This window comes from Paramisgurnus dabryanus, chromosome 21 (assembly GCF_030506205.2).
Source record: "Paramisgurnus dabryanus chromosome 21, PD_genome_1.1, whole genome shotgun sequence".
NCBI lineage: Eukaryota > Metazoa > Chordata > Actinopteri > Cypriniformes > Cobitidae > Paramisgurnus > Paramisgurnus dabryanus.
Window position 1 is genome coordinate 19010584 of NC_133357.1, and position 24861 is coordinate 19035444.

The 24861-nt window shown below is 36.2% G+C and overlaps 2 protein-coding genes and 1 long non-coding RNA gene across 5 annotated transcripts; 1 reads left to right on the forward strand and 2 right to left on the reverse strand.

Annotated features, from left to right (window-relative positions):
- Nucleotides 1-71: 71 nt before the first annotated feature.
- LOC135775710 (F-box only protein 44-like) lies at nucleotides 72-13344 on the reverse strand. Of its 2 annotated transcripts, none has more exons than XM_065286136.2 (6): nucleotides 13179-13344; nucleotides 8036-8270; nucleotides 6419-6458; nucleotides 6219-6314; nucleotides 4057-4192; nucleotides 72-1492 (listed from the first exon to the last, which is right to left on the reverse strand). In XM_065286136.2, the coding sequence occupies exons 1-6, from the start codon at nucleotides 13191-13193 to the stop codon at nucleotides 1349-1351; spliced, it is 666 nt and encodes a 221-aa protein (XP_065142208.1). In that variant the 5' UTR covers nucleotides 13194-13344; the 3' UTR covers nucleotides 72-1348. The 2 variants fall into 2 exon arrangements, with proteins under 2 accessions (XP_065142208.1, XP_065142209.1); XM_065286137.2 differs by lacking the exon at nucleotides 13179-13344 and adding an exon at nucleotides 8833-8936.
- Nucleotides 13345-13763: 419 nt separating this feature from the next.
- Nucleotides 13764-17748, reverse strand: LOC135775708 (F-box only protein 44-like). Of its 2 annotated transcripts, none has more exons than XM_065286133.2 (7): nucleotides 17389-17748; nucleotides 17192-17295; nucleotides 16571-16820; nucleotides 15342-15456; nucleotides 15162-15257; nucleotides 14586-14721; nucleotides 13764-14272 (listed from the first exon to the last, which is right to left on the reverse strand). In XM_065286133.2, exons 2-7 carry the CDS (start codon nucleotides 17267-17269, stop codon nucleotides 14126-14128), a joined length of 822 nt encoding a protein of 273 aa, XP_065142205.1. In that variant the 5' UTR covers nucleotides 17270-17295; nucleotides 17389-17748; the 3' UTR covers nucleotides 13764-14125. The 2 variants fall into 2 exon arrangements, with proteins under 2 accessions (XP_065142205.1, XP_065142204.1); XM_065286132.2 differs by having other exon boundaries at nucleotides 13768-14272; nucleotides 17192-17307; nucleotides 17389-17745.
- Nucleotides 17749-20762: 3014 nt separating this feature from the next.
- Nucleotides 20763-23371, forward strand: LOC135775705 (uncharacterized). Its single transcript, XR_010543918.1, has 5 exons — nucleotides 20763-21877; nucleotides 22208-22305; nucleotides 22447-22532; nucleotides 22613-22727; nucleotides 22866-23371. It is a non-coding gene; the product is annotated as an uncharacterized lncRNA (long non-coding RNA).
- The last annotated feature ends 1490 nt before the right edge of the window (nucleotides 23372-24861 follow it).

The window sequence follows — 24861 nt, forward strand, 5'->3', positions numbered from 1 at the left end:
TCTGTTATTAATACTGTGGATATGCTCAGTACACACATTTAAGAGTTTTCATTTGTTGAAAAGAAATGCTGAATTCACTTCATATATTATGCACTAAAAGTATGTACTCTTATTGTAAGAGCATGCATTTGAGGGCGTAGTAAAAGAGAGTATGGGGTGCAGGGGCATACTAACTTGAAACAAGTGAACAATGTTGCCTAATTACACACACTGTGACAGTTCATACACATCGAAGTACAACTCACTGCAGTTCAGATTTTCTTTATTTCTTGAATTTACATTTTGAAATTTCACCACATCATTTAGGACATCATAAATCTAATTTAAATCATATTTGTAATGGATAGTATTTGAATAAGACAGCAACACATTTTGAAAAGTTTTATTATTGCAAAATCATCAAAATCTGCATAATTGTATTATTGCAAAATCATTTGTTTGAAAAAAAAAAAACACTTAAAGAACCACCAAGAATGTTGAAATTGAATCAGCTAAATATTGATTTAAATGCAAAGGAAACAAACAAGAAGCATATAATGCATATACTGTAGCCTGCACAATGTACAAACCTGTTAAGGCAATGTTTCACAATCAGGAGGCATGGAGTATTACTTAAAACTGAATTATATTTAGAACAAAAGCATGCATTAAAACAAGCTAAAGCAACTAAACAGCAAGATTTTCCAGGTGTTTGATTATTTTTATAACACATACAGATACAGTACTGTGCAAAAGTCTTAGGCCACCATGCCAGAATTAGATTTGATGTTTTTGCAATGTTATAGTGCTCATATATAATTGTTTCTCAGTCTCTTTAATAGAATACATCCAGAAAATACAGGAAATGTGTATGTAGTATTAAAAACTGTATACAAATGTAAACTGATTTGTCATGTTTTTAGGGTAAACTCCCCTTCCACTTGAGCCATAGCAGGAAACTGCAGGATCTCTTAAACCTAAATCAAATTAAATCCTAATTATTTTTTTAAGAAATTAGTCTTTTTACTTCATTCTGCTCAAAAAAGATGAGTTTAGTGGCAAGAGAGGTCACACTAAACACAGACGATGCCTAAAGAAGACATTTAGTCCTTTAGACTTTTTTGCACATATTTTCTGTTTGTATCTTAATAAAATAGATTGAAAAATAAATATGGATGGACATTATAACTTCTAAAACAACAAGTCTGGTGGTGGTGGCCTAGGACTTTTGCACAGTTCTGTACATCTAGTTATTCAAGATCTATAATATTTTACATGAGTAGAAGTTGGGTAGAAATTAAATGCATCTGCCGATTGTGTAAATGTAAATGAGCATAACTGCAACACAGTGCAAATAAAAAAAAAAAGATCACTCTTTCTCAGGACAAATCTCTACACTACTGTTAATAGCCTGTATTCCATGCGAGCCTGCCCAGTTCCCTGTATCTATCATTCCATGAGTGAAACAGATGAACCGAACTCCAGGTCCATAAGCTTTAAAGACATGTGACACCTGAAATAAACAAAAACAGTTTTAAAAAGGGTCATTTTACCCAAGTTAAAGTTTGTTAACATTAGTCAACGCCTTATTTGACAGCCAACAGTTTGTGTTAGATCATTTAAATGCAATTACTTGCATTAGTTCATTATGCACTAACTAAAGTGAAAGTTGGGCTCATACGTTTACACACCCCTTGTAAAATCTGCAAAATGTTAGTATCTTGCAAAACTAAAAGGATCATACAAACTGCAATTTGTTTTTAATTTAGTACTGCCCTGAGCTATTACACATAACAGATGCTTACATTTAATTCACAACACAGAATAATTGTAGGAGTCAAAATGTGTTATTCACTTTGACCATTGTGTGGCGCTGTGACCATTTACATTTTGCATAAAGGTTGCCTTCCTATTATGGCCCTGTCCCAAATGGCGCACTTCATGTGGATTTTCAGTCTCGTGGCCTTAAATTGCACGTTCTCGCTTAGTCTACGAGTCCGTAGGGTGTCCCATCTGTCATTTTTAGGCTTTGAAGTGTGCTCATCAGCACCTCCTTTGCCCCCTTGATGCGTTCTTCAGCGAAGCCCGCACTGCAGCAGGCTTCGCGCACTTTGCCAACCCAGAAGTCCTTGGGAAAGGGCAATCAGACCAATCAGACGACGGAAGGGAGGAGTTCACACTGACGGGCAAATTCTCTACCTATTTCCGGTGTGATGCTCGAGTCTGTCCCCAAATATGACTCCGGTGCACCCACGTGGACTCTCATCAAGGGTCCCTAAAGTCTGTACTACGTGATGTCATCAAAGTGTGGACTCTGAGGGGGACCACAAGTCCGGAGTGTGCCATTTGGGACAGGGCGTTAGATGGGCAGGTGGTTTGACCCAGAAGGGCAAAAGGTTTTTGACCGCAACAGTGCGAATTGATGACTCGCTGTGATTATATTTAATGTTAAATTGGATATTATATGTGTTGGTATTATGTGGAGCAATTAAACAACATATGATGATGCAACAGAAGAATTGACTTCTCGTTTTTCATGGAGATGTATACAAGAGAGGTAAACAATGTACCATCAACGCAAGAATGCGTGTTGACCTAATTATTCCGGGATCGAATAACCCAGTAGCTTAAAGTAATAGATTTAGCTCCTACAATAATGATGGCAGTTACAAAAATAGCCCAGATCTATAGCCCAGAAATAACACATGATTCTTAAAGGGAACATATCAGAGTTTTGGTAAACCATTCTCTGCAAGCATGTGGAAAATAGGTCATGGAAATTTGGCTCCCCCTGTGATGTCAGAAGGGGACAGTACCACCCCCTTAATCTGCACTATCCAACCAGTGCAGAGATCAGCTCACTTTATTTGAAAAAAACCTACAGAGTTTAGTTCCAACCCTAATTAAACACACCAAAAAAATCTAATTAAAGCCTTCAGGGTTACTTGGAAATGAAATTCAGGTGTGTTTGATTAGGGTTGGAACTAAACTCTGCAGGACAGTGGCCCTCCAGGACCCAGGGTTCCCCACTCCTGACCTAGAGGATCATTTTCGGCTGCTGGGTAATATCATTGAGCCTGCTGCAGCCATGTTACAGCAGCAAAGTATTACGCCAGAATGAGAGTATAGTTCCTAACCATATCTTCCTAAAAATCACAACTTTTAATTTTTCGTCCGTACACAATGTAACTACAAAAGAGTCAAGTTTCAAATAGGAAAAATATCGAAACTCTTTGGTTATTTTTGAGCACAATGTTAATGGTCTAATTAGATTTAATGAATTGTGCTAAGCTATGCTAAAAGGGGACATTTCACAATACTTTTTTAAGCTGTCAAATCTTTGGTGTCCCCAGAATACACATGTGAAGATCTATCTTAAAATACATTATAGATAATTTATTATAGCATGGTAAAATTGCCACTTTGTAGATGTGGGCAAAAATATGACCTGATCTCTGCACTAAATTACAGTGCTGTGGTTGGATAGTGCAGATTAAGGGGCAGTATTATCCCCTTCTGACATCACAAGGGGAGACAAATTTTAATTACCTAATTTTTCACATGCTTGCAGAAAATAGTTAACCAAAACTGTTCAGATTTGTTCTTGTGTTTTTACACAGCCTCTTTACATGGAAATCAAATTTTAATTTAAAATCTAAAAGAAGACCTAAATACTTAAAATTGCTAACTGTTCCTATTACCTTTTGATTACTCATAATTGTAAAGCAATTCATTTCTTTCAATAATTGAAAAGCACAATGAAACATTTTGAACAATTCAAATTACACAGTTCTTACTGTGACACATCAGTCATTTTGTTTGTTAATATATCTGCTGCCAAGCATGGGATCGGTGCTGATAACTGTGTCATCTGCATATATCTGACATTCAGTTTCCTTTCACGAATTTGGTAAGTCATTTATGTATAAGACCTAAATTTGGCCCCTGGGGAAGGCCCCCCACACTATTTGTAAAGATGATCTTGAGTTATTACACACTAATCACGAGATTCCAAATATCTAAATCGGTTAACTGCCTGCCTTAATATATAATTAAAATACATATTATTAAACTTACTTGACAACTCTGCTGATCATTCCCCTGTTCAATGTTAACTGGTTCAGGGTGAAAGACATTGATGGGTTTCTTGTTCTGATCAAGCAGCTCTACCAAGATCTCATAACAACTCTGGCCATTTGAGTTTGGGGCATACCTGCACCAGATCAAGTGCATATAGTAAGTGAAGTAAGTTAGTGAAGAAAGTTTCACATTTATACAGATATCAGCATGTCATGCAATTATAGTCAGGGTATTTTATGAGAAAAATTTACTTAAAAGGATAAAATTCCCAATAAATGTGCAAAAATAACAATGTCAGTTCTTTAGGACTGAACTTTCAGTGGAGAACAACTGAAAACTGAAATAATCTGCAAAAAAAGTCTTAATGGAATGCAAAACTTCTAAAAGTAGTTTGAAGGAAAAAACTGAATCTTAAAGAGCCACACAGATCCAAAATCGAAACTGACCTGTATTGCAGTGTGTCAAACCAGTTGTTATATGGATTGGATCTCCTGCCTGACTTTTTCCACGTCACACAAATGCTTCCACGTCACACGAGATACTAATCTCCGCCTACAGCTTTCCCCGCGGGAGAAACGAAAACTATGACCTTCCCACAGTTAGTGTGTTAACATCATATCACTCTGTGTTTTCAGTTTGTGTTGTTTTCAAAGGAGACTTTTTCAAGGAGGGATATACTAAACGTGTCTGGCTGTGAAGAATCAGTGGTTAAAATTTATTTTTAACGGAGGGATTTAGACGTTTGGCAATGAAAGATGGTTCAGTACCCACTTTATTTGGAACAACATGCATCTCCTAACCACAACCTGTAAGTATGATTATAGCTACATACTTGCTTAAATGAGTGTGAAATGTCTATCGTCGTTTTTATTGCTTGGATTAATGATGAATGATATCGTTGTTTAAACTCTTAATATACTGTCAGAGAGTCACGTTAGCAAGCGGTTAACGTAACGCATGCTCACTTACGGTTTTGCTATGCCCCGGTTAGTTTACATAAATGCTTAAATGAGTGTAAAATGTTAGTTTCTATATCGTCATTTTTATTGCTTGGATTAATGATGAACGATATGTATTAATGTCGATAATGTCTTCTCAGTAAATCATGTTAGCACTAGGTCAATACATGTTGCACTATTGTTGGTCTGTGCCACTGATCTGTGGTCTGTGCAGAGACTCTGTCAGTTGACCAATCAGAGCAGAGTAGGCTACTGAAAGGTGGGGTTTAGGCAGACTGAGTCGTTGAACGGCTTCACACGAATCGTTTGGGGATCTCTGAGAAATGGGGTAATTTTAAATTTATATTTTGAGAAAATTACAGTGTTTTTTGACCTGGCATGCATTTAAAGGCATTCTAAGCGAATCTGCGAGACATTAGTTTTTGTTGACGTTTGAACTGTTTTCAAACAGAAGGAGCGCAGCTAACTCCTCGCCCTCCCTTCCGTGCTTTCATGAACGCGCCCAACCCCCACCCCCAAATCCTTTTTGTCGTTTATTGGCTGGAATACTTTGTTTTGTTTTCTGGCGCTATAGGTTTGGCCACTATGTTGATATTGCCGTTTGTGAAGCCTGGGCTGTCTACAGAGATCGCGTTTTTTTACAGTTTGATCAGCGGACAGGCAGCAAGCAGATAGTGAGGAGATGTTTGCTGTATGTAACAAAAAATGTTTTATGGTCTAAAAAGCTTCAATTCGCTTAGAGCGACTTTAAACCTATTGTCCAGGACTTATAAACAGTGATAGGATGCTTAAAATTGGAATCTTACTGACTATTTAAAAGGGACATTTTTGCAAGCACTGTTATAGACGGTTTCAGCAGTAACAACATAAACAAGCGGCTGTCGTGGTCTGCACGTAACTTCCGGTAAACTCCACTAAGAATAAATAACACCAAAGTTCTTTAAACGTAGTTTATTTATATAACAAGCAAAAAAACAACACATAGATTACCTAGGAAATCAAAACATTTGTTATTTTCGACGAGGTATTTGTTCAAGAGATCAGTTTAGCAACTAGTCAGACCATTAAAAAAAAACGAAACCGGAAGTAAAGTTCGGATCCAGACGTGTATCGCGTCAGCGCACGTGCGTCCGATGAAACCGTCTATAGATGCATTCCTGTCTGCAAAGTGTCCTTTTTCCTTTATTATCTAACACTTACCAGTCTGATATTTTGATGTCAGGTTGTATATCATCCATTAAAGCAGGACCGTAGCCATCCTTTCTCAAATTAATCAGCTGTCGTTTGTAACACATCCTGAGGAAAACAATTAAGGCAAACTTGATTCACTTTAAACTAAACTGTTACAGACTAAAATTGAATTGTAATAAAACTTCCCAAAGATGAGAAAACAAACCTACCAGGTGTCTCCACCTACACTCTCCCATCCATTTAATCCATCTAATAAAAACGACAGTGACAAGCACATTTATAAGAATAAAACAAGTGACATTATTTCAACAGGGTGAGCATGGCACAAATTGCAACATGGCTACTTTACTTGTTTACACAGAGTCAGAAGATGATCACCTGAAAATCTGGAAAAGTTGTTATGTATTTTTTTTGTTACAATGTAGTGAACAAAGACTGTTTGGGAGGAATGAAAGTAAATGCTTCATTATATATTATTTTAATCACTATCTTGTTATATAACCAAAGATATTTAATATGGACAAGATGCATCACTTGTATTGATATTAATGGGAGAGATTGCAATAGAGACAGAGTGCAGCGCGTCATATCCTGAAAACCACGCCCACCGGGGGGAAAACAATCCATCCGTCTCCATTGACTTTGTATTGCGAGAGGCTGCCTCCTTGTCATTTCTTGCTTATAACAAAAAACAGAATAATGCCTAAAAGCTGCTGTGTGACAATATCTACAGCTATTAAGCCAAAGAACCCAGAAATAAGATTTTATAAGCTGTCGACCCCAAAAAACGAGTGTTTAAAGACACAAAAGTGGAAACAGGCAACTTTTCATAGTACTCCTATTAGTAGAACTGCGTCCACTAGAGGGAAACGTAGTCGGTGATCCACTTTTTTCAACTTAAAGGCTGGGTTTTATGTCTCGACAACTCATAAAACTTAATTCTGTTTTTTTTTGGCTTGTTAGCTGTACATCCTGTCACACACAGCAGCTTTTAGGCATTATTCTGTTTTTGTTATAAGCCAGAAATGACAAGGAGGCAGCCTCTCGCAATACAAAGTCAATGGAGACGGTTGGATGGATTGCCCCCCCCCCCGGTGGGCGTGGTTTTCAAATTAGCATAACTGCGCTCCTTCTCTATGGTCAGAATGGCCATTCTAGTCCCGCCTCCTAGTAAAAAGAACCAATTGCCAACTGGAATCCTCAGGGAGAGGGATTGACAGGTCTTGGTTCTAACAAGACCTGCAACTTTATTAAAAGAACATAGAAAAAAAAAAATTTTGAGTCTGCAACTCCTAGTAATACACAGAAAAACCAGGCATACACATGTGCAAACATTAGTAAATTGTGTTGCGTGAACCATTAAAATATTCTCCTCCCAAAAATTTTGCATCTGAAAGGGAAACTTCTAGAAATGCATATGCAATAAGGTCAGGCACAAAAAAACTAGACCACACCTTTTCAGCACGAAGTATGACTGCACATCTTAATAAATCTTACATTTTTTAACCGAAAAAAAAAGCATTAGGTTGTGCCCCACTCTCCCCTACTCTAAATTTGTCTTTCCTGAAGTAAAAACATAATTGCAAGGTTTCAAAAGAAATCGAATGGCATTGAATTTTAAGTGAGTCTGATGAAACATAAACATGGCTTGTGTGGCATTACAACTACCCTAAAATGTATGTGTGTATGTGCATTTACACACCACAGACAACGCTAACAAAGCATTTGACATATGTGCGGTCGGATGAAGCTTGCATGCAAACACTGTAACTGTCCAGAACTTGAAGTTTACTTAATTGGTACATATGCTAAGACCTGCGGCCCACCTTCAGATCTGGGGTTTATGAGCAAATTACGTCTTTTCTTGGACAGAAAGTAAAACAGAAGCCAGTTTTTCGGAGGTCTGGAGGGCATGATCCCCTCTCTCCAACAGCGCTCCACCCAGTGTTTTTTGCACGCCACCATCCAATGACCACACACTGAACGACAGTTTAGTGCCACGTCCTCTGCAGGCAGATTCAGAAAGATCTTCTCAAGGACAAGTGAGGGTAGACTTGGGCACTAAAAGAGAAATAAAGATTGTTTTCAGTCCATCTCTCCCCAGCCAATGTTTTTATGTGAGGCCAAACTCGAAACAAGCTACTTAAAAAACACAAGAAAAACAAGAGCGTTCAGCTTCATTATTTATGCATTAATGCCATTTCCAACGAACCATATGCTTAAGCCAAGTGTGCCCTATATAGTTAGCCTAGATATCTGTGTTATTTCTTAAACATAAAGGGACCCATTTGTGCTAAACATTTTGATTTTCCATTAGAGACCCAACTACACTCTTTAAAATAAACCTTCTACACAATGACATCAGAGAACCATTTTTTGCTGAATAGTTCCTTTCTGTTGTGCAAAAGTTTTTGTAGTAAAAAGGATTCTTTATAGACTTTAAAAAGTAAGAAAGAGGATGACAGAAAGTGGAATAATTTTTATAGATGAAGACCAATACAAACAGCCAAATACAGTAATAACATTTCAAAATGTTGGCGAAACTGTACGTGTATCTCTAGAATGCAAACTACTCTATTTTGGTTGTGTATGCCCAGAAATTATGGCAGTAGATAATAAATACCTGATGGGCGTCCTTCTGGCAGCCAGTAAGAAGGTGAACACACGCAAATGGTAAAAACAAAAGAGACCAACATTAGAGGACTGGATAGATGTGACCATTGAGATGGAAAAGGATGTTTGTTTTTACATCATGTGTGTGTTTTACAGCAGTAATTCAATGCGGCTGAGCCGGCGCATAACGCACATCATAACCAAACGTTATGTGATTGGCTTATGTTTACACCGATGATTTTAAACTTCAGACAAGCCCCTCCCACGAGAAGGAAAACGATTGTCAATTATGCCCAGCCAGACTCTGTCTATTAAGTGTAGCAAAATAGCAGAGGATGGTATTACCAGGCTAGTTAAAGGGCACCTATTATACAAAATCCACTTTTATAAGGTGTTGGAGACCGTAGTCGAGTTGTCAAGTTACTGATGCAATCGGATGTTAGTGCACCTGTCCCTCATACAAACGCATACTATTTCATGGCTGTTATTAGGTTTGTTGGAGTTCATGCACCGCTGCAAGACCCAACAGGTAGATGACATCAAAGTACCGTGAGAGCGATTCCAGAAATCATACGGAGAAGTCTGATTTCGAGTTGCTCTAGCGGTATTGTGATGTCATCCTCCTGTCAGTTCTTGTGGTTCCACATGAACTCGAACAAGTCTACTACGTCATAGGTCACATGATAACGTCATGTTGTGTCAGATGTGCCATGACCCAAAGATATTAGGTGCAATCTACTAGTCAACCAATGTTTCACGGGTTTTGCAAGATATAGCGTGAGACCACATGTTGGGAAAAGAGGAAGTGAAGTACAAGCGTAGGATCAAAAAGGTTGTGTCAGAGGGGCCATATGACCATAGAGATGAAATGCAATATACACGCCACAGTGAATTAAAGTTAATCCCAATGATTTAATTAATCAAGGTTTACAGAAGGAAACAAAGAGACGAAGGAGGAGCAAAAGAAAGACGGCAGGAATGCTCACATAAGCAAAGAAGAGTTCATCAAAACTACAACAGTAATTATCAAAATGATTAAGGATCCAGCACGGACAAATAAGATGTTAATAAAATTAATACGGGAAATGGAAAGGGCCGCAACCGACCCGATAGGGGGGCAAATTTGAGAAATATGATGAACGAGGTTGAATCTTTAATAATTTAAGGATTCAGTGCCGTCCAACTATGTGTGTGATTTTTTTATGTGTTTTGTAACCTGTGTCACGCAGAGCCTAAGCAAATTGTGATTTTTCTTTCTTTGACAAGGTATAGAGAAATGAAGGCCAGATATTAGTATATTAGTATATATTTTCCTTATTAGAGAGAAAATGTAACAAAGCTGTTCTAGAAGGAATTAAGTTGATTTTTCTTTTTATATTATAGTATGTGTTTTTTGCTTGCTTAAGAAAGGAAGTCTGGGCATAACTAAAGAGAGAAGTGAAAGGATTTGTAAGGAAAGAGGCTGAAAGTCCCCTGGTGTCATCGTGGGGGGTTTGAGCAATGTGGGAGGCACAGTTAGATCTGGGCTGTTCCTCGTGGTGAAGACTACTCGTATTTTATTTCTGTAGCTGATATTGTTTGTTATGAAAAACTTTGTTCATTAAACCAAAGCCATCTGTCTATGGCGATTCGTAAACTTTCTTTTTAATAAGTCTCTGAGTGAGTTTATTTATTGAAACAAGATAGTTTGCTTTTGGACAAATCATAGACCAGCGCCCCAGAGCCGGATCCAGCTGAGCCCGGCCCGGACACCGCCCAAGGTTACTAAATACCTAGCAACGCACTTAATTGAAAGGTGAGATAAAGTCAATCATTTTGCAGTGTTGGTTTGGTTTATCTGAATGTACATTTGTAGGGTGATGCGGATGATGAATTGCTGAATTATATTGAGGCGGGGTATTTTAGGGAATACAGGCGGGATATCAAATACAACAGTCAACATGGTGGATGCTGTCCAAACTAACACGAATGTACGTACTGTCTTAACGCTCTTTAAGTAGGTATACTTAACATATCTGCTAAGACACCCAGTCCACCTGCCCGCTCTCCTGAGCTTTCTCTGGTGAGCGTGGATGAACGTCCAACATGCCATACTAGGAGTAGTAGGGCAGTTATCCGGCTTGCTAGGTTTGATGATTATGTGATGGACAAGTAAAAAAAATGGGTTATCTATAACAGAAATGTAAAGATTAAAGAAATGTAAAGGTACTACTGGTGTTTACAAAGTACACTTGTAGGTGAATATATAATATGGTGTTTTGATTGTTTAAATTAGTCAATTGTTGAATTTGTTTCTGTTTGATAAGCTATATGTAGATGGGTCTATTTGGTTAACACAGATTGAATGTAAGTTACATTTCTTGTGTTTTGCTAAAAAAAAGGGAGGATGGGGTGGATTTTGGTTCGACACACTCGGTGTTTGATTAAGTTGATGCATATGTGCATAGATATGCATATGTGTGTGTGTCGATTGTTTTGGATCGATTGCTTATGCCTGACATAGTGATGGAAATTTTCGTTCATTTAGGTGACTCGTTCATTTTCAGTTCGTTCACCAAAATGATTCGTTCAGACTCGTTCACTGATTCGTTCAGTGACCATTTCTTAATTTTACAAAAATACGCCAATAGGTGGCGAAGATGTGTGTCATTATATGTTATAAGACAATGAATGACTTTTTGCAAAAACTCATTAGTTTTTAATAAAGCTCAAATTGTGAAATACTAAGCATAATTTTATCAAGTTACCGAATATATTAAGACACACGTACATTCATAGTACATCTAATCTGGATTTGTTGTAAATAAAGACTCCCGTGCATGCCTCCTCTGGTTCAGTCAGTCATCAGATCCTCGTTCACGAATCATATAATTTCGGTCATGTCGTTCAAGACTTCGTTCAGACGCAGATGACTGATTTAAGTTCGGTGAAAGGGTGGATTAAACTATATAGACATATAAAACTATATTAAACAGAAATACCAATTTTTTCAACAGTAATTACCTTGCTTATCATTTGTATTAAGGTAAATAGTCCGCCTAAACATGGTTACTATAACTTTATTAAAATAAAACCACATGATTATTTCACAAGATTGTTTACGTTGCCCTCGCTATCTATACGATCTCTCTCATTCATTAGGTTGTAACCTGTACCAGTCATTCAGTTTGTTTAAGAACGCGATCTCTCTATCTCTCTCTCGTTCGTTCAGACTCAAAACAGCGGCTCGGTCAGTGAAGGGCGTATTCATTCAGTACGTTGAGCCAATCATATGCTCGGCCACAGCTTATACTCGATTGCCATTGGCTCGTAGTTTTGTCACTCTTTGAAGGCGGAAAGAAAGCCGCGCATCATTTGTCCGTGCTCCTCAAGAAGGGAGGGAAATTTCAGTGAACGAGAAATATGAGTCAATGGATGGCGTGAACGAGAACTATTCGTTCACATAAAAGATTCGTTCAAAAAGAACGATTCGTTCACGAACGTAACATCACTAGACAGATTGAGAGTTAGTAAAGAAGCTCATAGCACGGAAGCTCTGTCTCCTGGTGTTTTTATTAAATACATAAAGTGTACAATTGAATGTCGCCGCTCGTCATGCCTACAACAATACTACAAAAAACGCATTGTTTTGTGTGTGTACCTTTAAATGCAAATGAACTATTGCTCTTCGCTCCCATACGTTACACATACTACAGTACAAAACACACACCCTACCACTGCTGCAACGCTAGAAAATCAAGTCTCAAATGCTAAAGCAGATCGAGCGTTGATGTATACCTAAACTGAGTTTAGTCTTCATCAAAACAGATAGTATTTCTCACATTGTCTAAGCCTTTGATCAATTCTCGAAACGATTTAAGAAAAACAATTAGTTTTAAACGTCTTTGGAGACAGCCGAAACCTAAACCAATCGCACCAGAATCATCGAGCGGAGTCGGATTTCGGCACATTTGTTTAAACTCTTCATGGATTTCGACACAACATTTGTTTAAACTCTTAATGGATTTCGGCACAACATTACACTATGCACTGTGTTTGCTTTTTCTTGAGGTTTAACTTGGGCGATGTCCTGTGCTCAGGGAGCAGAACTTACTGGCATGTTTATTATTTTTTATTCATAACTACTTAGCAGTAAGTTACTGCTAAGTAGTTATGAATAAAAAAGTAAACATTTTCAAAAATCACTAAGATATGAATAAGCACATGACTGCATTACATTTGTGCTGGGAAACAAGCAGCTGAGAGAAAGATATAGCGATTTTACTCAAGTATGGTGCACAACCTTCAGGAAATTACAAGTTTTTGACAAACAGTTTTTGACATTAAAGTATCATCCAGTGAAATAGAAACACTTACCATAGCATTAGCCATGTGAAAAGTCCCGCACTAAAAGCTAAAAAGTAACAAAGAATGCAAGGTACGACCAGAGAAGCACTGCTGTTTTCGTGAAACCGTAACTTTATAGGTCCGTCACATAGGCTACTGTACGTAGCGATCACGTGTCTGCCAAGAAAAATGTCAGAAAGTCATGAAAGCTTGATGTTTGTTTACGCAAAAATATTATAATTTATAATATATACCCTTAAAAAGTATTCATTCAATGTCAATGTATAAAAATAGTTACGTACACTGCAATCGAAGACACCAGCATGATTTGCCTACAAACAATTCCTCCCATCTATTTAATTCCTCTAATAAAAACATCTGAGAGGAAACTTTACCTGATACAGAGATACAGTAACATATAACCGTACTATTTAGTTTAGTTTTAGGAAATACTTTAAATCTGTAACCTTTGCATACTAAATTGTGAATGTTAAATTACAAATATTTGTATAAAACGAATAAAGGGTATATTGTTGAGAGTAAAATTAGCATTTCAAACATTTATTATGATGCCCTAGTTTATATTTTATTGGAAAAACAGGTATTTCATTAATAATGTATATATGATCTGTAGAAAAAATATGAGTTTTCATAAAAATAAACTATTATCAAGTCATAAAATTATCTAATAACATTATTAGTATTTTAGCATATTTAGTTGCTTATCATTACCAGTGCAACACTATTTGCTGGAACAAATTGCAATTGGTAACATCACTGGTAAGTAAAAAGAAGAATCAGGTAATAGACTTAACAGAAGTTGTTACATTTTGATTTATATACATAAAAGCATGCAATAAACATACAACATACAAGGAGCATATGATACATATATCCTTTGTATCAGTACAAACATGTGTTGCATTGTTAGTTTCTAAGTACATCAGTGACTTAAAAATATTATATAATAAAACCATTTATCTCTGAGCAGCTGGACAGATCTCTACATTACTGTTTATAACCCGTATTCCATACCAGCCTGCCCAGCTCTTTGTATCCTTTCCTCCGTGAGTAAAACGAATAAACCGAACTCCAGGTCCATAATTCTTAAAGACGTGTGTCATCTGAAATTAAAGCAGTGAGAATAAAAGGTAATATTTTAAACAACCATTGCAACCTCAACATTTATAATCAGATCCTTCCACTTTCTAAATGTCTCTCTGGAAAGCGAGTTCTTTTCACAAAGATCTTATATCCTGCTTGATCATCTCTTCTATGTAACCTATACGTAACCAGATCTTCGTCGTATATAGGACATTTTTCTTTCTGCAGATAAATTATTATATATATATAGGACATTTCTCTTTCTGCAGATAAATATCACAATTGTTTTACATTTATTTAAATATATCATTTAAATGTTATGATTTAACTCACTTGACACCATTGTTGATCATTCCACTGTTCAAAGAAAACTTTTTTAGGCTGAAAGACACTGATGGGTTTCTTTTCCTGATCAAGCAGCTCTACACAGATCTCATAATAACACCCGCAATCCCAGCGTGGGGCATACCTGCACCAAACAACAATACACACCAGACTGAAGGAAATGCCTAGTGTTTGAGAAAAGTGTGTTCAAGTTTTGGGAAAGAGTTGTGTTAAGGCTTTGGTCTTCCTAGCAAAACATTTTAAAAAGTTGAAAGACAGTAGTTATAATTCAGTATGCAATTAAGATTGGAATGGGTATGGAAAATGATGCAAACAAAGAGGCATTTATAAAGTTCAAATTACAAATATTTCAATGGCAGTTAGTTTTTGAGGATTGTTTCATTTGGAGATTTTCAAACCTCAATCTACATTTACTAAGACAACTAAAAATGAAAATTGTCTTGGAATAGAATACCGAATAGAACTGAAAACTGTTGTGCAGGATAAAAGAGACTTAAAAGGGACTTTGCAAGCACTGTTCTTCTGTCTGAAAAGTGATTTTTTTTCCTACTGCAAATGATTTACCAGTCTGATATTTTGATGTCGGGTTGCATTTGATCCATGAAAGCAGGACTGTAACCCTCTTCTTTCAAATTAATCAGCTGTTGCTTTAAACATAACCTGAGGACAAAGATTACAGACAGGTCAAGTTCTGAAATTACGAATCAAGTTCTGAAATTTCAAAGGATCAGAAACATAACTAACATATAAGAGGTGGCAAAGCATTTGTCATTGTTGTCATTTGGAAGGGCTGCAAAATTCTCTTCTACTTTCCAGCGGTGTCCACCATTCTCTACAATCTTCCATCCATTGAATTCATCTAAAAAAATACCAGTTTAAAAGACATTATATGAATTTACCATTGAGCATTAGATCCCCAAAACAGTATTTTGAAGCAGTGTTTCTCAAACAGTGCCTCAATAATCTATCAATCTATCAATAATCTATCACATTTGGTTATTTTGTAACAATTAACATTTAGATATTTTATTTTATATGAAAACAGATGAATATAATACATTATAAGAATCATTATAATAATACATTTACTAATAAAACATTGATTAAACATATAAACTAGTATCACTCTATTTGATTCACAGTACCTGCACTACGCAGATTACAGGTATGTTAACAGTTACGGGCTGTTATCAAGGTCATGACTGACCAATGAGAATCGAATATTGTAGAGAGACTCATGTAATAACAGGAGTAAGTAAATGTATTGTTTATCCCAAACAATGATTGTGTAAGCGTAGGTAGTCTGCCTAGGATTTAAAGGGATAGTTCACACTAAAAAATGAAAATTCTGTTATCATTTACTCACTCCCATGTTGTTAAAAACCTGCATATTTTTTTGCTCTGATAAACACAAAGTCAGATATTTTGAGAAATGTTTGTAACAACAAAACCGTTTGTGAACCCCATTTACTTCCATAGTAGGGAAAACATACTATGGAAGTAAATAGGGTCCATAAACGGTTGGGTACAAACATTTCTTAAAATATCATCCTTCGTATTCATCAGAACAAAGAAATTTACCGGTATACAGGTTTGTAACAAAATGAGGGTGAGTAAATGATGACAAAAATTTTCATTTCTCGGTGAATTATCCCTTTAATATAATTGCAGAACATCCAAGAAAAGAGAAAATTACAAAGGTTATCAACATAGGGGTGGTTTCCCAGACAGGGATTAGCTTAAACCAAGACAAGGTCTTAGTTTAATTAAGAAATATAACTAGTTTTAACAAACATGCCTTACTAAAAACATTACTGACCTTACAAACTACTGACATTACAAAGGGCACTGTATTTTAAGATATGTCAGTGCAAGTTGTTTTCAGTTTGAACAGCTCTTATTTTTTATTTTTAGTCTAGGACTAGTCTAATCACTGTCTGGGAATTCACCCCATAGTTTATAGTGTGGCTCACCCTCAGCTCTGGGATTTTTTAATAAGTTACGTCTTTTCTTAGACAGAAAGTAAAACAGACGCCAGTCCGCCGGGGGTCTGGACGCATCGCAGGGCTTGAATCCCTCTCTCCGACAGCGCTCTTTCCAGTGTGATTGTGAGTCCACCAGCTCCTTCCATTCATGACACACTAAACAACACTTTAATACCACATCCTCTGCAGGCAGATTCAGTAAGATCTCCTCAATCACAGCTGAGTTTAAACCTGGACACTAATTCAAAACAATTGGTTTTGGTTTCAGTATCAATTCCGATGTCTAATGCAGTGGTTCTCAAACTTTTTCAGCGTGCGGCCCCCTTTGTGTACAGCGCATCCTTTGCGCCCCCCCCAAAGAAAATTTATGACAAAAAACAGTTCTAAAACTTCACATTTTAATTAAACAAAACATTAAATTATACAAAGTAGTGCTGCCTTTTTTATTTTTTTAGGTTCAATTTCACAGAATTCATGATAAATTAATGTATTTTATAAAAATGTCATAAAACTGGGGCCCCCAGGCACCATCTCGCGGCCCCGGACCGAGTTTGAGAACCACTGGTCTAATGTAAAAGAAATCAAGTGACACAAAAAATGTCAACTTACTGCATCTGATTCGAGTTTAAACAACTTCTTAGACACATCATTTTGATCAGAATTATCCATTCTTCTTTTCTCATACATTGGGTTGTCACACTGTGGATCCGGACCTAACGTTACAGCTTAGGTTGAAAACACGGAAGTAACTTAGATTTTTGACTTTACAGTATCAACCATTAAAAAACATAAATAATGACACCTACCTTGCTCATCTCAAAAATCACTTCTCTAACAGATAATAAAGTAATAATGTAGGGATGGCTCCCGCGAAACTGACGTTTCGACACTGTGTCGAGATCCCGAAGCGTAAATGTTTCGAAACACTGCTCCGAAATGTGATTCGAAACACCCATGTCACGTGATGAAGTGATTCGAAACACTAAGCGGTGCATTTCACAAGTATTTCGAAAGGTGGCGTACCTGTCGAATCTGCTTCGAATCTTAAACTGACAGGGTAGGAAACAAAACTGACAATACATAGATGCGTTTTTGGCAAGATCAAATACTATAAATTACTGAAAAGAAGTAATTTTTCCTCATAGGTATGTAACACTTAGGCTACTTACAAAAAATGCATGCCAGCATAAGTGTCCCTTGTGTGAGAATGTTTTCAAAGGCTGGAGAAATTATATGTAAAAAAGTAGCTGGTTGAGTTTATCAACACAGAACAATTTATATATTTGAATAAAGATCTTTATATGTAAACAATGTGGCATATTAGCGTGATATATTTTATGAATCTCTTATTATTTATTTGGTATATCTCTATTCTATTTTTTTTTTTCATTAAATAGACCCGAATAGCCTATAGTTATCGACAATTGTGAGCCTAAAAGCTCATGTAGTTGTCAAACAGATGTTAAAACAACAACAAAAACCATTTAATTATGATGACGTAGCGCATGCATTTCCCAGGTCCGATCCTACGCATGAGAGTCGAGAGCACTATCCACTCTCCCATTCTATCACTTGTGTATCAATCAAACAACATGTGGGATACAATTTGTTAGCGCTCGTCTAAAATCTTGTCAAGGCTGCTTCATGTAAAGACATGCAAGCGACCGCTAGGTGTCACTGTGGAGGCGGTTTCGGATTGATGTTTCGAAGCCTCGAAACATACAGCACAATTGATTCAACTGTTTCACGAAGCCTCGCTCTGCCCACCACTATAATAATGATGATGTGAATATGCGCATACCCTCATATAGATCTGTTAAACTTAAATACATCTGGCAACGGATAATCGTTTCAACGACTTGACAGCTCACCCGTCCGTCACATAAATCTGGATTACCGCAATTCCTTAAACAGTTGAATAACACTCTAGTTCTTCAATATCAAGAGTTTGCCTGGGGCACGATCAAGTTCAAAACGCTGCGCAAAGTTTTGCTACGGTTTCCGGATTGAACGACAGTTTCCTGCAAACGGTTTGAGATACGATAGGTTGGTTCGACTTCATACAGATGACGTCAAAGTACCGCGAGAGCAAATCGCGAAATCTTATGGAGGAGTTTGTTTTAAATCGCTCTCGCGGAACTTTGACGTCACCCGACTGTCTGTTCTTGCGGCGCCGCATTCTTTTGTTTGGTGGGTGTGTCAGAGCAGCAGTTTAATCAGCAGCAACATGTAAATAAACCATGCGGTACTAAAGAGACAACTCATACATTGGGTTTAAGTTGTAATGTAGTCTTTCATTCCAACATTAGCTGTCTGCACAGGCGGAGGCTGCAGTTTCAGGACCGCAGTTTCAGGACCGCAGTTTTAGGACCCTCGTTTTTTTTAACAGCGCCATCTAGCGAAACTTTAGCCTCTGGTGGTGCAGGCAGATGCTACTTGAAAAAAGTGCCACAAATGCATATTTTCACCGAATTTAAACTACTTTTAAAGTTTTAGATGTTTTTAAAGGTTTATTACACCCAAATACTGCTTTCTTTATTTAAATTAAATCTGATTTTTAGGAATGTTAAGTAATTATTGGCTCTACGTTGCATTATTTAATAACTCATCGAGTAAAAAAACAAGGAATCGTGTACTTTAGCCTTTTTAGTCAATCACATATTCAAGAACAGAGGGAATACACAAGGATGACTCTGGGGTAGATTTAACATTTTTGTATTTATAAAATTATATATTGCAACAGTTGAATTTTAACACACACAAAAAAATAGTGTAACACTTTACAATAAGGTTCATTAGTTAACATTAGTTAATGTATTAACTAACATGAACAAACCATAAGCAAAACATTTGTTACAGTATTTATTAACCTTAATCTTTAATTAAGCTAAATAAAGCGTTTAATTGTTTTTTTTCATGTTAGTTCACAATTCATTAACCAACTATCAAGTATTACTAATTGTTTAAATTAACATTAACAAATATTAATAAATGCTGTATAAGTGCAGTTTATTATTAGTCCATGCAATTAATGTAGTTAACTAATGTTAACTAATTAACCTTATTGTAAAGTGTTACCCAAATTTGTTAATGATGTGAACAACATAAGAAGTGCATGGACAACGTCTTCACTGACTCCTAAGTGAGAGAAAGATAAAGAAATGAATGAAACCAGGAACATTTAGTTGAACATGTTCAACAACTCTTTAATTTTTGATTTCAAACTTTAAAGATTTTAGTCACCACAGAGCACACACATTATATACGGTACAAAATTATATCAATCTTCATACCAAGTAATGTTCATATTAGTATTGCATAGTGTTCATTACAGGATCAAAGGTTCTTGAAACATTCATGTCAATAAAGCACATCTGAGCAGATAAAAAATAATAATAGAGAGAGATAGATAAATATAAATATTAAATATTTAAAGCACACATTGTGATGTATGCAGCAGCAACTGGATGCTCTCCCCTCTTTTTTTCAATTGTTTGTCTATGATTCGATTAAATTCCTCCACTTCACTGAAATAGTACATAAAGAACATAATCACTGATTAACAAAAATGCTTTTAAAAAGTGGTACACAGTACAGTACAGTACAGTAAACAGTACAGTACAGTAAACAGTACATGACACAATCTAACACATGGTATTTTAACAGTCAATTATTATGATGGCCTACTGTTATGTCTGACTATAAAAATGTCACATGTCTCAATCAACATTAAAACCACATCTAAATGAAGAGACAAATTCATAACATGTATTGTGTGGTAACGTCAAAAAGGCTGACTGTGATCATGTGACAGTTAAAACATATTTATATTTAGCTAGTAACTAGTGTAAGAATTTATAGTCAGCCTTGACAAAGATTCCACTCCAATTTAGATGTTGAAACAAGCTCATCCCTCTAAAAGGTTTGATAATCAGAAAAGGTAATCTCAGTTCAAGCAATACAATTATATAACCTGAAGTAATACTTTCTTAATAGTAGTATGGGAGCAAATGTGAGACTTCTCGAACCAACACAGATCAAAGAGGGTTCATGATAATAAAAGACATCTATCTAAACATTATCTGACCACTTGGTTGAGCACACAGTTGGGTACTAAGATAGCCTGATCATACAAATCCCAGGACCCATTTAGGCACAGTGGGAGACATAGGGGTCATTTGTAGTATTACACAGCAAAATCACCAGTGTTAAATTTTCAGGGATGGTGTTAAATACACAGTGTTGATGCTGTTTTAACACTATCTGGTAATAAAATAACACTGCCATTGCTAGGCCAGTGTTATATTCACGACAGTGTCAGTGTTAAACAAGGGTGTTATCAGATTTCACTCTGAGCGGTGTAAATTAAGCCACGCCTCCACTAAACATATCCTGTCAGGGATTTTACCGCCATTTTCTTTCACAGGAGGACTGAAGAGATCAGGTAAATCAGTCTCATAATATTCACATGGTTTAGCTCAATTAAACTGTTATTTCTCTGTCTGACTCTACGCAGCCATATGTCAAAAAACCTAAATAAGATATTTTTCCCATTTTATTTCCCCTTTGTTCGTTATTTGGTTCAGTTTAATCAGAGCTACCTTGTGTTACGTTGTTCCCTTGTAAGTTTAGTATAAAGTTAAACTGCTAGCTAAAAGTTTAAAACCAAGAAGGATAATATTAACAGGAGATATGAACGAAAGAATTGAACCATGATAAAACGCGACATGCACTACAAATTGAAGGTATGAAATTAAGTTAAATGAAAGCTCGTTTATTCACCATATGATGCTCGTTATAAGGTAATCATATAGGCTAGATACCGTGAGTTAACGAGGTCGTTTACATGCACGTGAGTGCACGGATATCGGTTAATTATTCAAATTACTGAAAAACACGGAGAAAAACGCAACCGCATCGTCATGTGTTTTTCTAAGATGTATGCAAACAGGGGAAATATCGCCAAACCAACAATTAATTTGACCAAAACCTCACAATATATCATCATTTGTATGCACGGAATTTCTGGATTGGATGCATTGTGTGTTGTAAGCTATTCGTGGCGCTAGATGTCAGACAGATGCAAATGGCAAATACATACGAAAGTGTAAAACGTGTATGGCGAACATTTGTTTTTCTGTCATTATAGATGCTAGTTTGGTGAAAGTTCACACTGAGTGCTTCAAATTATTCAGAAGAGATGCTGTTTTTAGGGCAGTTTATTAAAGAAGACCTGACATGGATGACTTCCAATGAGAAACGACTGCTAATACTTATATAAATTCATTACAGAAGGTAAGTTTATATATTTATACATATAAATCATTTTATTTAACATAACTGAACAGTTAACCAATCTTTTTAGTATATGTAGTTTTGTACATATTATTATTATTATTATTATTATTAATCTGGCAAGAAACTCACATGACCTGCTGCCAACTTTAATAAAAATATATTATCTTCTCATACATCGTTTTGCTCTTGATGTCATATTAAATAGCAATCAAATTGATTACTATTTTGAAAATGTATAAATGAAGATTCATATTTTGTCTTGAGTGCTGTTTTTAATATAAAAAGAATGTTGAGTTTTCAGAGTCTTTATTGTCATTTTTGTGATAGGACCCTACCAGACTATATTTGAATACGGCATACCCATGAATTCTTGAACTGTTATTCCTTAACCCAGTTTGGAGGATAAGAGCTTACCAACTAGTTATGTGAGTACACACAGTACATTTGTACTGTACACTGTCTCTAACATGATTTATTATACTGAGATGATTTTGATTCAAATAACGGTTAAAACTGCACCCTTTTTTGGTATTTTCTTGACTCTTTTTGTCTTTGAAAATCTGCAGAAATATGCTGAGGTGATGTATTGCAAAATAGCCAACATACAACAATATGGATGACCCTCTGTCTGGTCAACAGGAGTTTAAATATGGTAAGTGTACATGGGTTTGCTACTTTTACGGTTTTAAAGTTTAACTGTATACTCATGGTGTTTAAATTCTGTTTTGCTAGGACGGGACAGTTATGTGGCAGCTCTTCCCTGGCTCATTCACCTCTTGCCTTCATTTGTGAAAGGAAGAAAGACTGGAGAGGGTCAATGTGCAACTGAAGCTACTGATTGTGCTGTGTAAGTTTTTTTAGTATTTTGTTCTAGTTATTTATTCAGCAGTTAGTTTGCTTGCATTGTTCACCCCATGTAAATGCATACAAGTTCATAAATACACATCAAATACATTCATCAAATACACTCTTTTAAAACACTTAGGTGATGAGCATCAATCCATGCTTTGAGGGGGATGAATCAGCACAGCCCTGCCTGCACTGCGTTGGGAACAGAAGTTGCATCCAGAATTTTTGCATCATTCTGGACCAAAACGCCATTCCCTCCATGATGAAGACCACTGATGCAGCCTTCCACTACATCATGAGTAAAACAACTACAGAACTAAATACCAGGTTGGAACGTATTTAAGAAAAATGAAACCTCTTTTGAATTGAAATTTTTTGTTTTGTTATGGAAAAATCTTTAGTATTGTGAAGGATAAGCATTTCTGCCTGCCAGTAAGGTAATTGCTGTGTATTTTAATGTTCAAGTTTTGAGTAGGGTGGCTAATTTTTTTTTTTAACTCATTTGATTTATTAAAGACCTTATAATAAGTGGTTTTCATGTCACTGCGCTGTGGTTTAAGATAACTTTCATTATTCCATACTGTATTCTGTATTCTAATTGTAGCTGAGGTATTTAAATAAGCAGTGTTAAATGCAAAGTGTTGTGTGTATCAATGTAAATATTAAATGTGATGTACTTTAATAAAAAGAGGTTTTGCAAAATTTCTTGTCATTTGTCTTTTATATAAACAACCCATTAGCAACAAAAGTGGCTATTAATCAGTATTTTAACACTTAACATTGTTGAATTCACATTACACTGGTGTTGACCTTAAATTAGGAGTGTTAATTTTTAACACTGTATTTCTGTGCCAACACCAGTGTAGTGTGGAAACAACAATGAATAGTGTTGAACAAAGTGTAAAATTTAACAATATTGAGTGTTAAATTAACATATAATGAGTGTTGTTAAATTAACACTACACTTTTGACTAAATTAACACAGTGTAGTGTGGACACATATACACACTTTTCCAGTGTTAAATTTGACACCCTGGGTGTTATTTTAACACCAGTGATTTTGCTGTGTAGTCTTAATTTACATTTAAAGGGATACTTCATTAGCATTAGGGGTGGGAAAACAGGTTTGAAACTATAAAGTATTAAGACTGACTTTGCTCAGGGTTCACTCCAACTCCGATGAACCCAGAGTGCTTCATGTACTTTGCTACTGCTTCAATTGAATAAACGACTTTTTGATTGAGACCTTCAACGTCATCATTTTTTCTTACAATTGGCGAGCCAACCAGCGAGGGATTTCCGGAAAAAAAAAGCGGGGAAAGGTAAGAAAGGTGGACTTTTCTTCTTTAATGCTGTTTTTGTTTTAGGGAACCCCCTCGTTTAAAAAAATCTAGAAAAGAAAATTGTAAAGAGAGGAAGGAATTTAGTTTGTTTAATTTAGCAGGAGGAGTTCTTAAGCCTATTTTATACAATTCTGTTTGAGATTCTAACGAAACTGAATTAACCCGAAGCAGTGTGGTGGCAGAGTTGTATTGGAATTTTTGTTTCTAACGTAATTGAAGCAAAGTGTTTAAGTTGGTGTGTTTCTAAAGTAACTGAAACGTGGTGTTGTGTTGTTATAATTTCTGTTAAGATTCTAAAGTAACTGAATCAACCCGACGTAGTGTGGTGAAAGAATTATAACAAAAGAGTTTCTAAAGTAACTGAAACTTTTTGTAGTGAGAGCCCGACGCACGGTGGCTCTGTGAAGTTTAAAACTTAAAAACTTGAAGCAGTGTGGATTTGCTCGACGTACTGTAGCAGAGTTTTAAACGTGATATAGTGTTGTAAGCACAAAGTACTGTGGCTAGATAGTTTTAAAATATAACACAGAAGCCCGACGTAGTGTGGTTTTGTCCAATGTACTGTGACAGTGTTACATTTTAATCTATTTGTGAGTGTTGGCGTAGCAGAGGTTTAGGCCCGAAGAAGTGTGGCCTCCAAAGTAGTAAGACTTTCAAGTTAAAAGAAACTTGGTTTGGAATTGTTTCTGTTCTTTCTGTTAAGATTCTAAAGTAATTGAATTAACCCAACGTAGTGTGGTTGCAAAATTATAACAAAAGAGTTCCTAAAGTAACTGAAATTGTTGTGTA